General features: G+C 43.9%; 1 protein-coding gene across 2 annotated transcripts; it reads right to left on the reverse strand.

Moving 5' to 3' along the window:
* Positions 1–1,146: 1,146 nt before the first annotated feature.
* GCSAM (germinal center associated signaling and motility) lies at positions 1,147–13,496 on the reverse strand. Of its 2 annotated transcripts, none has more exons than XM_078452989.1 (5): positions 13,352–13,496; positions 5,961–6,005; positions 4,900–4,946; positions 2,407–2,435; positions 1,147–1,512 (listed from the first exon to the last, which is right to left on the reverse strand). In XM_078452989.1, the coding sequence occupies exons 1-5, from the start codon at positions 13,378–13,380 to the stop codon at positions 1,198–1,200; spliced, it is 465 nt and encodes a 154-aa protein (XP_078309115.1). In that variant the 5' UTR covers positions 13,381–13,496; the 3' UTR covers positions 1,147–1,197. The 2 variants fall into 2 exon arrangements, with proteins under 2 accessions (XP_078309115.1, XP_078309114.1); XM_078452988.1 differs by having other exon boundaries at positions 1,147–1,515.
* Between the last annotated feature and the right edge of the window lie 529 nt (positions 13,497–14,025).

A 14,025-nucleotide genomic window follows, 5' to 3' on the forward strand; every position in this document is an offset into this window, starting at 1 on the left:
ATGTATAAGCATGGCCGTGTTCCAATAACAATTTACTTATTAAAAAAAAAAGGCACTAGGTCAGGTTTGGCCTGTGGGCCACAGTGTACTGACCCCTGTTTTAGGGAGTAGACAGAATTCTAGGAACAATGAGAAAAAAACTAGGAAAAATAATCAGAACATACAGAGAAAGGCTCATTGGAGAAGGGGTATGTGTGTGGGGGTGTTATTTTTCCCATGTAGACATTTGATTAATATTTTATACATGACATATGAATTAATCCACATATACACCACACAGTTAAATAGAGGCTCTTCTATGTAGTATGTTGGAAGAGTGTGGAATCGGGAGCCAGGAAATCGGGCTCTGGATAAAGTTCTGTCAGTAACTTGCAAAGTTACATTGGCCTACTTATCCTCTCTGAGCAAAAAAGGGATGGTGGCATTAGAGTGTCTCCATAGGTCTTTCTACTCTACCATGCTCTAATGCTATGCTTTTCTTATTAAGATATTTCTAGGGAGAAATACAAGGTTTAAAATATGGATTAAAATTATACTAAAAATTATATAAAAACCTGGCTTAGAACTTACTGATTCAACCCATGTAACCGACAAAGCCACGAGGGCCAACAAGTCAAAGGACACTATGCAAAGACCATCGCTGAGTGGTATGGAGTGAGAGGAACGCACCCAGCCTCCCCCTACTCCCCCCGCCCCCTGAAGGCTCCAGGTGAAGAGTTGGGCCCATGTGTGGAATGAGTAGACCCCCCTGGCATGCTTAGTATGATGGGTAATGCTTCCTTGTGACTTCAGAAGGTAATTATGTAGACATTTTATGAGAAGAACCTGGACACAGGAGCAGACTCTTTGTGATGCTCCCAGCTGTAGAAGACCAAGAAGCCCCTCCCACCACTGAGCAAAGCAGCCAGTTCCCAAAGCCATTTGGAATCAAAGATGGCCACTCCCTTCTCAAAGAGTGGTGTTTAGGATAAGTGGTTGGTCTTTGTAGGATGAATATTGAGTAGGATCTAAGGATCCCTGTGGTTTGTAAACCACATTCTGCAGAGATCTCTGTAGAAAGGGGTGGCATGTGTGTGTGTGTGTGTGTGTGTGCCCGTGCGTATGCCCCTTAAGGGCTCTGTGCCCCATGCCTGCTTCAACCAGATCTCTATACCCCCAGCTTTTATTTACTGGTAATTAGACAAGTTCTGGTCTATTTCATTTTAAACAAGAAACCCGAATCTCAGAAGGTAACATAGGCGGATGTGGCTGACGAAGGGAGTGGAAGGAGATTTTACCAGGAGTGAGAAGTTCATATTCATCTTCTGGGGAGGGCAAATGCCTTGGGGAGGAAGGCACATGGAGAAGTGCATACGACGTCTCCGTTCTTCTCAAGAACTCCCTGGGTCTCTTGGTGTTGGGGGAAATGTTCTCATAGTATGCCCCAGAGATCCCTGATGACCTTCTTCCAAGGACGCTGTGATTGATGAGGGTGTAGGAGAGATCTTCTAAGGACCTCTGGTCAGCATTATCCTGCTGGTGAAAGAAGAGCCTCATCAACAGTGGATTTCTTGCCATTCCCTTTATACTCTAGGCTCAACCCAGACCTGACCCTGGGCAAAGTCTGTCTTCCATGACCATCTCTCCCCCCATCTCTTAGATGTTTTTCCTAAATGGCTGTCCCCACTCCAACCCCTAGCCCAGGCCACCAGAGAGCTCATGCTTTCTGGAGTATTCGGCCTACTCAGGCATGTCTTCTCTGCTCCATGTTCCAGAGTGACCCCTGACCACTCCGTGTAATTCCCAGATCTCAGGCCCTGAAGGCAGCCTATTCATACATAACAGAACAATCTGAGGATACCTTCACTTGGCTGGGTTATGATATTTAACCACTCATTCTAGAGACTTTGGCATTATTAAAAAGGGAAACCACTCGAGAGAGGTTCCTAGTCAGTGGCATCTCAGGAGATAAAAAGCAAAGCAGCAAATCTAAGAGGGAGAGCCTGGATCTGGGATGGAGGCTTGGTTTTGAATCATGTCTTTGCCCCTCTTGTCAGTTGTCTGGCTTCGGGAGAATATCACTCAATCTCTCAGTTTTCTCATTTGTAAAACAGAGGAGATCATAGTGCCAATCTTAGAGGGTTGCTGTAACAGTTACGTGGACACTACAGGCAAAGCCCTCAGCACACTGGTGTCAACAAAGGACTCCGTGTATATTAGTTCCTTTCAATAAGATGTATAACAATAGTGGTGGCAGCTGCTGCTGCCCTCGGGCCCCGTACAGGGTCCTGGGCTAGCAAGCATTGGCACCTAAAGTTTTTCTTTCATATCGAGCTTTGAAGGGGTCTTGGAGCCCAATTTCTGCCATCTGGGGTGTCCGCATTTCCGTCATCATCTCAGAAAAAGGTTCAGAGATGTTTGCATTACCTGGATGGGAGCAGATGACATTTCTGTATCTGGAGAAAGAAAATACACTCAATGAATTTCAGGTCACGGGGGGTTTGAGGACAGAGGATGGGGAGTGGCGGGGCAAACACTCGGATATAAGCATCCAGAGAGCCACATGATAGCCCATCAGGCTATCCTGACCTGCAGCACACCCCTGGGGAGTGACGGCACTATCTAAACAAGATACAGCAGAGCCGTGCTGGGGCTGAGAGGCTGCATGGAGGGAAACACATTCGGTGGGGCATTGGAAAGGAAATCACAATTCCCTCCATCCCTCATACAAAATTCATCGCAGACCCGCCCTGTACCAGGTACTGTGGAGACCAAGAAAAATCAGAAACATTTCCTGTCCTCAAGGGGCTCACAGGCTAGCGTAGGGGACAGACCAGGGCCTAAGAGGATCCACAATGCAAAGGAGGGCTGTGGTGTCTACGCAGGTGAGGGGATGACCGTCATGCAGGGGCTGGTGCTCAAGAAAAGCTTGACAGAAGGAAACTCTCTCTTTCTTTCTTTTCTTTTTCTTTCTTTCTTTTTTTTATTTGAAGAGGCAGAGAAAGAGCATGAGTGGGGGAGAGGGCAGAGGGAGAGAGAGAATCTTAAGCAAGCTCTATGCCTACATAGGGACCCTACTCAAGGCTTGACTTGGGGCTTGACTTGGGCCTGATCCCACGACCAAGGCATGATGACCTGAGCTGAAATCAAGAGTTGGATGCTCAACGAAGAGAGCCACCCAGGTGTCCCTTCAGAAGCAAACTCTTAAATTGAACCTTCCCATTCCTGAATTTGCTAGCAGATACAAACAAAAGCAGGGCACTTTATCAAAAACCGGTTTATTTAAAACCAACTGGCTCTGGCCCCTCAGTAAAGAGGCAAATGGACTTGCTCCCCCTTCACAAACACATCAGCTCGATCAGCAAACGTGAGCTTTCCCACGGAAGCTGTATGGTGCCATCCTACACAGAAGGTGGGTAAGCCCTTGCAGGCCACTTGATTTATTATTATGGATTTGCATTTCCTCAGGACTGACATCCCGGATGCTCCTATCTCCATAAATTCCCATGGCCATCTAGGACGTCCCTGATTATCACTACAAAAAAAGTCTCCAAGGGGCGCCTGTGTGGCTCAGTCGGTTGAGCGTCTGACTTCAGCTCAGGTCATGATCTCAGGGTTCATGGGTTCGAGCCCCACGTCAGGCTCTGTGCTAACAACTCAGAGCCTGGAGCCTGCTTCGGATTCTCCCTCTCTCTCTCTCTCTCTCTCTCTCTCTGTCTGCTCCTCCCCCACTCATGCTCTCTCTCTCTCTCAAAAATAAAAAAGTAAACATTAAAAAAATTAAAAAAAAAAAAAAAGAAAGAAAGAAAAGCCTGCGAGTTTTGGCATTAGAGGTCTTATTTCTACCGGGTTTGGCTCTGATGGAGATTGGGGTTTCCAGGAACCCATGATTCCCCTGGTGACGCTAGGGATGGGAGGGCCATATTATTCCGTTTTCATACTTTACAAAACTAGTTGATAAGACTCAGAGTGAATGAATTAGGCTCCGCTCTTTCAACCCAGGAAGGCAAAGTCAAAACTCCTTCATTTTTCTTCTTCAGAAATCCAGTGGCCTGTCCTCATGCCTATGCTTTCTCTCTTTCTCACATGTGATGCTATTCGCTACCCTCTCCTTCTCAAATTCCTTCTTCTTGGCTTCAGTCCTGTTCTGTCTCCAGAGACCGTTGCCTCACCTCCTAAGTGATCTTCCAGCATCTGTTCTTGCCACTCCCTAACACAATTAGTTCTCTGCACAGCCACCCAGGCCATGTCTTTTTTTTTTTTTTTTTTTTTTTTTTTTAAATTTTTTCCCAACGTTTTTTATTTATTTTTGGGACAGAGAGAGACAGAGCATGAACGGGGGAGGGGCAGAGAGAGAGGGAGACACAGAATCGGAAACAGGCTCCAGGCTCCGAGCCATCAGCCCAGAGCCCGACGCGGGGCTCGAACTCACGGACCGCGAGATCGTGACCTGGCTGAAGTCGGACGCTTAACCGACTGCGCCACCCAGGCGCCCCCAGGCCATGTCTTTTAAGGCTAACACCATCACACCCACCCTTCCTTAAAATAGTCCTGCGGTTCTCAAGACAAAAGCCCCCGTCCTAAGCTTGACCACAAGGCCATGCCCCTCCTGAGTGCTCTCTGTGCCCGCACTGGCCTCCTTGCAGTCTCTTGGAAGCACCTGGCACCTCTAACTCTCCAGTTATTGTTCCCAGTTAACCCCTTCAGCTTCCAGACCTCAGGGAGATATGGAGTCACCAGCTCCTGATTCAATGAGCTCACAGTCTAGTGGAGACGGGGACCAGCAACTGGACAAATGACTCAGACCGATGTGGAAGGTATTACACTGGAAATAATGCCCAGGGAGCTTTGGAAGCGCAGAGAAAGGGCAGTTGGAAATGTAAGTCTATCAAAAGTAGGAAAGAGAAAGCAATGACTTACTCTCCTTATCGGAATCTGGCTTTGCTTCAAAACCGTGTGTTTTTTTCCTGAAAAAAGTAAAGGAAAGAAAATTGGTTGATTCAGTGTTCAGCAACTCTCCAAGGAAATTACACTCAACTCTAAAACCTTATCTTTGAGTCTTTCATTTGTTAAAGGTATACCCCCTTCAGCATAGGGGCAAAGGAAGATAGATAAAAAGAAAAAGGAAGGATAAGACCAAGGAGAAATTTACACCTTTGTGTGTGTGTGTCTTTCTCCTCCCTTCTCCTTTTTCTAAGGCTGAGGTGGAATTGGTTTATAAATGGAGAACCATGATGATGTTATAGGTAACTATTTGGGGGATGTTTTCTTCTAACAAAATCTCAATTTCTTTTATATCATGTGAGATAAGGAGCCAAGATTATTTCCAGTTCCAACCCCAAGCTCAGTCTGTGATCTCCAAGCAAACAAGCAAACAAACAGCTCCCATATGAACACAGAGGTAACTGCTCTGTAGAGATGATGCCCCCACTCCAGAAAAACACAGTATAAATGTAATGGATGCTCCTTATCATCTCAAGAGATGATGACATTTACTCCAAGGAGCATGACTGTGTGTTCTGCTTTGCTTAGATGGTCTAGTTAACGTCCTTATCAGTCATTTAGGGACCCTAAACTATTTTTAGAGTCTCTTTCACTCTCAAAGCTTTCTCAGTGCAGAGGATGAATTATATGACCACCCTGGCTGTAAGTTCTCTGTGCAAGGGACAGAAATGTATGCTTCTGTACATGGGGATTCTGGGACTAGCAGTGGGATTCAAGGGTCTTTCTCTGCATTGGTAGCCAGTTTAATTCTTGCTTCTGAGGCTTTCCTGTTTGAGGAGCGCTTATCAAGACTATTGTTCCTGTTTCTCACCAAACTCAAATTGTCACTTCCCTGACTGACTCTCAGATGACTGTGTCCGGGTAGTGACAGGCTTCCACTGTGGCCACAGACAGTGGGCAGTTACAGGTGATTTAAAGCAAATACCACATTGAAACCACACTTAGGGAAATAACTCATGAAATAATTCTCCACTCACCACGGAAGGCAGAGACAACCTTCAGCAATGTAGCAGTCCCAGCATCTAAAATAACCGTGAGATGACACAAATCACAATGTTGGTTTCTGCAGCTTTGTTAGGTCACTCTCTTCCCTTTGCCATTTCTGTGAAAAACCTTTTCTCTTACCCCAAGACAGTATTTATTGTAGATGACTTGGACACATTTAGCATGCTAGAATGACTCCTTCCTTCCAGGACATTAACTGACCTTTTGAAATATGAAGATGATGCTTATCAACTCCTAATCAGGGAAGGGACTTTTGGCTGTATTCCCAGCAAAGGGAAAGGGCTTGCTCATGACTGATTTTAATGATTTGCTTGGACTCTTGTGATGAAGGACACGTGAGTTATCTCTAGGAAATCAAGGTGTAAGTACATGGACGTTTTAGAGATTTCTTTCAGGTATAGGTTATGTAATATTTATATAGAGTTCTACAGCACTCTGAATTTCTCCAATTTATACCATATTATAATTGTTCTTTTGAAAAAGAAAAACACCTCAAAGCAACACAGGCCCAAAGTGGTGTCACTTAGACTGAGTTCTCAAACTGGTGCTTAATACATAATTTTTCTTGGGGGGGGTGCACAATTGATTGAGGGGCTGAGAGAGAAAGAATCCCAGGAGGGGAAGAAGGAGAGAGAGAGAGGAGAGTGGGGAGAGAGGGAGAGAAATTGGGCTCACTCGAAGTGGAGATCGTGTTTTACTCAAAGTGGGTCTTGGGCTCACCCGATGTGGGACTTGAACTCACAGACTGTGAGATCATGACCTGAGCCAAAGTCAGATGCTTAATGACTGAGCCACACAGGTGCCCTTTAATATATAATTTAATTGCAGTTTCAACCTCCTCCATAAATGTAGTCTTAACCCGTCAGCCAGGATTTCTTTAATCTATGCCAATGAGTCTGTCACTTGGGCCCTCTCCGTCCCGTAAAAAAGTGAGATAATCTGCCTGATAAAGACACGTTGTTTTTCCCCTTAGAAAGTGGCCTCGCCTGGAATAATTCTTTTTTTTTTTTTTTTTTTTTTTTTGGTAGAGACAAAGAACGTGCTTAAGGCAGGGGAGAGGGAGGGATGAAGGGAGAGGGAGACAGAATCTTAGGCAGGCTCAATGCCCAGGGCGGAGCCCCACATGAGGCTCATCATGAGCTGATCCAAAATCGAAAGTTGGATGCTTAACCAGCTGAGCCACTCAGGCACCCCGAGAAATAGTTCTTTTCTTTTGCTAATAACTTTTTTTAAATGTTTTATTATTTATTTTGAGAGCGATAGAGCGTGAGAGGGGAAGGGGTAGAGAGAGAGGGGGACAGAGGATCTGAAGCAGGTTCCATGATGACAGCAGAGAGCCCGACTCAGGGCTTAAACTCACAAACCAGGAGATCATGACCTGAGATGAAGCCAAAAGCTTAACCAACTGAGCCACTGAGGTACCCCGCTAATAACTTTTTTAAAATTTAGTTTTCTTCACTTTATTATTCTTTTTTAATATTTACTAATTTATTTGAGAGAAAGAGAGAGGGAAAGAGAAAATCCTAAGCCGGCTCCACATGGTCAGCACAGAGCCTGACTCAGGGCTTGATCCCACAAACTGTGAGATCATGACCCGAGTCGAAATCAAGAGTCAGTCACTTAACTGACTGAGCTGCCCAGGTGGTCCTAATTCCCAACCTTCTTCTATAAAAACCTTCCATTTTGTGTAACTCCTTGGAGAGCCTCTCGACTTGCTAGATGAAGTGTTGCCTGACTAATGAATCGTTTAATAAAGACGACTAGGTTTGCAAATTTACTTGGTTAAATTTTGTTATTTAACAGTTCATTTGTTGACATCCTACACTAGAACATTAGCGTCATAGAGCTGGGAACCATATTTATTTGCCAGCACATGCCACAGTATGGAGCACACAGTAAATCTATTTTCCGTAAGTATTTCATAAAGGAATGAGTAGCCAAGAACAGAGCATCTCTAACTGGCTCAGATCCTCAAATCTACCTCCTTGATTCAAGGCATAGGTAAATCAACAGGACTTGTGATCTATTTTATGGCAGAAAGGCCCAGGATCTTTTGGTGGTCAGATATCCAGCCTGAAGTCTAAGTATCATTCTGGGCATCTTTCTGAATTTGAGTCATAACTACCTACAGAGTTAAATGTGAGGGTCCTTTATAAAGTACCGCATGTACCAGTAACACTATGTAAATAAAGTGTAAAATGTCACTCAGAGATATCATCCCTAGTGATCTTCCCAAGGAGTTCCCTTGGAAAGGGCAGGAGAGGAGAAGCTGTGGGCGTCAGCATGGCTGAGTGTTCTGACAACCCCTCGGGTCTATGTACCATCAGAATTTGGGGGCTGAAAGGCGTTGGCTGTAGTTATTCCTCCCCTTTGGGCTACTTTTGGCCATTTGTTTATATCTCCTGTTTCTGTGGCTAAAGAAACGCTAGAAGGAAACAAAGGAATCTCACCAATTGCTAAGAAATCTGGTTCACGGAGCAGATTTGGAAGATGAGAAAAGACACTGAAGTTTGAGTTACTCAGTCAGTGTCTCTGGAAACCTTGAGCCAGTTTCTTCATCGGTAAAATGAAGATACTTCCCCTGCTTACCTCATGGAATTGTAAGGGTTAAATAAAGTTAAATGCAGGCAAACTTTTTTTTAAACTGGTTATTTCCCCCACTCAACTTTTCTGTAACATATTCTTGCCCTTCGGCTTGGATGCTTTGGTCTGGGATGGGTTCAGAGAACCTCCCTGAAGGAGGCCAGATGCGTCTCCATGACACCAGGCTATGTGCCAGCAATTCCAGGCTCCTGTCTCTTACACAAAACTTCTCTGGCCCCCTGGTCCACCCAGTCTCTCCCTTGTTATAATGGCCATGGCCCTTCTGGTCTGTTTCATTCTTTGGACTGTGTGCTTTAACATATGTCCAATGATATCCCCCAAATATGCGATCCTGAGCTTGCACTGAAGAAATGTATGCTGCTGGGGGTGGGGGGAATCTTTGGGCGTCTAACTCCTAACAGAAGCTTTGGCTCAGTGGTAGCTTTTTAACTGATATTCTTTCAAAAGCTTCTCCTGAAACCATAGGAAAAGTGCAGATAACTCTATAGGCCACAAAACAACTGGTTTTGCCACCCTTTGGGATTCTTGGACCCCGAGACACTACTTTCATATTTGAGTGATTCCCTGACACTCAAAGGGAGTAGTCAGAAGAGTCTTGGTTTAACAGCATCAGGATAATTGCAAGTGTCTCTCTCCACAAACCTTTCAACAATCGTGATGCTGTGGGAGATGTGGTCACCTCAGAAATAGAAACTTTGAGCTTCAAATGGAATGTCCAGGATGGAGCTTGAGCACAAAGGGACTTGAGTTAAATGAACAGAGACAGCAGGAAATAGCGATCTTATTTCTAGTTGCTGGGGATCACACTAGGTTCCTAGTACATCTCCTCTCCAAAGGTTCAAAGTGTTTTTGTCTTGTCTTCACATTTACTGTTATTACGACTGATGCTGGGTCTAAATAAGGTGCTCCATGTGGAGTATGTGAAGTTCAGGACCTGACAGACTTCACTCCTCATGGGCAAAGGCCGGGAGGTTTCTTGGATTTGTTCTCACCTGGATGCTCTCTGTTTGAAGGTATGATTTTCCAGACCAGGGTATCTTATGAGTATTCTGTTGCCCCCTAAAACGCAATCTATCAGGAATGAGCTAAGTACTTCCTTTCCAGGCTTCCCACTTCAATTCACAAGTTTTCCAACCACCATTTGTGTGTAGCTCCAGAATCGCCTCAGCTGCTGCTTGTTGCCCTCAGATCTGTTCACAGCCCCTCCTCAATGTACATGGCAGCCTTTTATTTGATGTTTTCTCCATTGCCATGGCAACAGCCCACTAACATTCTCCAACAACCTCCATACACAACCAGTCCTAAATCATTTGTTCCCACATGGCCGGGATTCCTTATGGTGACCATGAGAGTATCAGTATATAGAGAAGTCTATCTGCTGGGCACAACATTCAGGACTGTATACAGGGATGGGGAAGGGTACTGGCTTTGTCTCATGTAAATCCTCATCTTTTACAGCACCAAGGCAGAGAACAGGGGACAAGAGGAGAAAAAAGGATTAAATAAAGAGAAATCTATTCATTGTTTGGGTTAGGTTTCTTCTGTATAAACATTTTTTTCCATTTGTGGAGAATTGAGAGTATAGAGAAAAAGAAACTAAAAAATACTATTTATGTTTGTTTATTACTTTCTCTCAACCTCTCTCTCTCTCTCTCTCCACACACACACACACACACACACACACACACTTACTACATGTATGTAACACAGGCATTGTATATATTTCATTTAATCTCAGACTAAATCCATGAAGTAGTTATAATGATTCTATTTTTTTTTAACCAATGAGAAAACTAAGGTTGAAAATGTTAAGCAACTTGTCCGAGGACCACCAGTCAGTAAGTAAGACTCTGAGCTCCTCTCATAGAGAACTAGGTTCTCTCACTCTGCTCAGTGAGGGTAGGGGTGGGATTTCCACGGCTTTTGTAACAAATCCGGTCTGGAGAACAATGATGAGGGTGTGCTGATTGGATGGTGAAGTTGAAAATCACATCCCAGTAAATATAAATATAAGACTTTAAAAAATTATATTAAGGGAGACATTTTATTTATTTTTATTTTTTTAAGATTTTTGATTTTAAGACGGGGTGAGTGGATGCGCAGAAAGTGAGAGACAAAATCCCGACATAGGGCTCTACCCTGTGAACCATGAGATCATGACCTGAGCCTAAATCAAGACTCCTGGATGCTTAACTGACTGAGCCACCCGGACACCTCTAAGGGAGATATTTTAAATTAGCATGGAAATGAAGATGCTGAGGCAACTGATTAACTACTTGGGAAAAAAAATGTGTGTGTGTGTGTGTGCGCGCGTGTGTGTGTGTGTGTGTGTGTGTGTGTGTATTTGACACCATATAGTGAATGTATGGGGCTGCATGTAAAGCAATAAAACAAACAAAAAATTATACTGTGGATTTTTCTTAAGAAGGGGAAAGAATTTTAAGCATAAATTGGTAGAAAACAAGGAGATTTCTAGATTTAATTCAGTTATGTTTAAGAAATAGTAAGCAAACAGGGGTGCCTGGTGGCTCAGTCAGTTAAACATCTGACTTTGGCTAAGGTCCTGATCTCATGGTTCGTGAGTTTGAGCCCCACATTGGGCTCTGTGATGTCAGCACAGAGCCTGCTTCAGATCCTCTGTCTCCCTCTCTCTTTGCCCCCTCCCCCCTACGCTTTCTCTCTCAAAATAAATAAACATTTAAAAAAATAGTAAGCAAACATAAAATATCTGCATGGCATGAGATATACAGAAAAAAATATTTTTTGTAATAAGAGAAAAGGGCTAATTTCTTCAAAGTACAAATAGCTTGTATTAGCAATAAAACAAAGCAGACCATACCTATCAAAATAACACCAGCATTCTTCACAGAACTAGAATAAATAATCCTAAAATGTGTATGGAACCAGAAAAGACCCCGAATAGCCAAAGCAATATTGAAAAAGAAAACCAAAGAGGGAGGCATCATAATCCCAGACTTCAAGCTCTATTACAAAGCTGTAATCATCAAGACAGTATGGTCCTGGCACAAAAATAGATGCTCAGATCAATGGAACAGAATAAAGAATCCAGAAATGGACCCATAAACGTATGGCCAACTAATCTTTGACAAAGCAGGAAAGAATATCCAATGGAATAAAGACACTCTCTTCAACAAGTGGTGTTGGGAAAACTGGACAGTGACATGTAGATAAATGAACCTGGGCCATTTTCTTACACCATACACAAAAATAAACTCAAAATGGATGAAAGACCTAAATGCAGGACAGGAAGCCATCAAAATCCTCGAGGAGAAAGCGGCAAAAATCTTTTTGATCTTGGCTGCAGCAACTTCTTATTCAACACATCTCCAGAGGCAAGGGAAACAAAAGCAAAAATGAACTACTGGGATCTCATCAAAATAAAAAACTTCTGCACAGAGAAGGAAACAATCAGCAAAACTAAAAGGCAGCCAATGGAATGGGAGAAGATATTTGCAAATGACATATCAGATAAAGGGTTAGTATCCAAAATCTATAAAGAACTTCTCAAACTCAACACTCAAAAAAACAAATAATCCAGTGAAGAAATGGGCAAAAGACATAAATAGACATTTCTCCAAAGAAGACATCCAAATGGCCAACCGACACATGAAAAAAATGCTCAACATCACTCATCATCAGGGGAAAACAAATTAAAAACACAATGAGATACCACCTCACACCTGTCAGAATGGCTAACATTAACAACTCAGGCAAGGACAGATGTTGGCAAGGATTCAGAGAAAGAGGAACATTTTTGCACTGCTGGTGGGAATGCAAATTGGTGCCGCCATTCTGGAAAAAAGTATGGAGGTTCCTCAAAAACCTAAAAATAGAACTACCCTACAACCCAGCAATTGCACTACTAGGCATTTATCCACGGGATACAGGTGTGCTGTTTCGAAGGGACACATGCACCCCCATGTTTATAGCAGCACTATCAACAATAGCCAAAGTATGGAAAGAGCCCAAATGTCCATCGATGGATGAATAGATGAAGAAGATGTGGTATATATATACAATGGAGTATTAATCAGCAATCAAAAAGAATAAATCTTGCCATTTGCAACTATGTGGATGGAACTGGAGGGTATTATGCTAAGCGAAATTAGTCAGTCAGAGAAAGACATAAATCATATGACTTCACTCGTATGAGGACTTTAAGAGACAAAACAGATGAACATAAGGGAAGGGAAAGAAAAATAATATAAAAACAGGGAGGGGGACAAAACAGAAGAGACTCATAAATATGGAGAACAAACTGAGGGTTACTGGAGGGGCTGTGGGAGGGGGGATGGGCTAAATGGGTAAGGGGGACTAAGGAATCTACTCCTGAAATCATTGTTGCACTATATGCTAACTATCTTGGATGTAAATTAAAAAAAAAAAAAAAAAAAATAGTGGTGTCTTTGAGCTCCCTGCAGGTGTTGAGAGCTCAGGAGAACATCCCCTCCCAGCCCTCAGAAAGTTGTTCCATTTCTGAAGTCATGGTTGACTGCCCTGACTTCCCTTGATAAAGTCCTTCTGCCTTTCAGCTGTTCTCCACCAGCTGCTCGCACTGATTCTGGGGAGAAGGCCAAACCCATAAGGAATTGAACTTAGTGTCTGACACCTAGAAGTGCTTCATGTTTCTCAGTTCTTTACCCAGTTCCCTCCCCTCACCCAAAAACCTCTTTTTCTCTTTCTGGCTGCGTTCCTCTGCCCCATCTCTCCTGCTTTCCCTTGGGGAGTCTGGACTCACCTGTTTTTCCTCAGCAGAGAGTTCCCCATTTTCTCAGGTCTCCTGGTGACTTCCCCTCAGCCAACCTGCAGCTCTAGCGAGGGCAGCTCCCTGACTTACAGGCTGCTGTGGAGCTCGGCCACCAGTGCAGAGAGCTGAGAGCTGAAATGAGAAGTGTTCCTCCCTGCAGCAGGGAGGAGGACCCCAGGAGGAGGAGAGTCTGAGGTGCACACATGAACAACTTCCTAAAATGTCAGAGATGGAGAAGGTGAGCAAATTATGCCACCCTAAGGTACGCCTCTTCAGTGTGTTGATTATTTTTTTCCCCCCAAAGTTTATTTATTTATTGTGAGAGAATGGGAGAGAGCATGAGCAGGGGAGAGGCAGAGAGAGAATCCCATTGAGGCTCTTGGCCCAGAGCATGGTGGGGGACTCGGACTTACAAACCGAGAGATCATGGCCTGAGCTGAAACCAAGTCCGATGCTTACACCACTGAGCCACCCAGGCACCCCTGGCATATTAGTTATTTTAAGCTGGTTATGACATGGGAAACAAAGGCAAAAGGATATGGAGATAAATTTAAGTTTCCTTAGAACCTGCAGCCCATCGACAAACACTTGAGGCAGGCAGAGGATCATATTTCTCCAGGAACTCCTACTGCCTTAATGTTAAGGCTTTGCTAGAGGGAAAAACA

This window comes from Panthera onca, chromosome C2 (genome assembly GCF_046562875.1).
Source record: "Panthera onca isolate mPanOnc1 chromosome C2, mPanOnc1 haplotype 2, whole genome shotgun sequence".
Taxonomy (NCBI): Eukaryota; Metazoa; Chordata; class Mammalia; order Carnivora; family Felidae; genus Panthera; species Panthera onca.

Excerpts from the sequence above, each read along its gene's own strand:
- GCSAM (XM_078452988.1), bottom strand. The coding sequence starts at position 13,380 with ATGGGGAACTCTCTGCTGAGGAAAAACAG. Across the intron at positions 2,436-4,899 it reads GCCAGATTCCGATAAGGAGA|ATACAGAAATGTCATCTGCT; the intron begins GTAAGTCATTGC and ends TTCTTTCTCCAG. Across the intron at positions 1,516-2,406 it reads TGTCATCTGCTCCCATCCAG|CAGGATAATGCTGACCAGAG; the intron begins GTAATGCAAACA and ends TTCTTTCACCAG.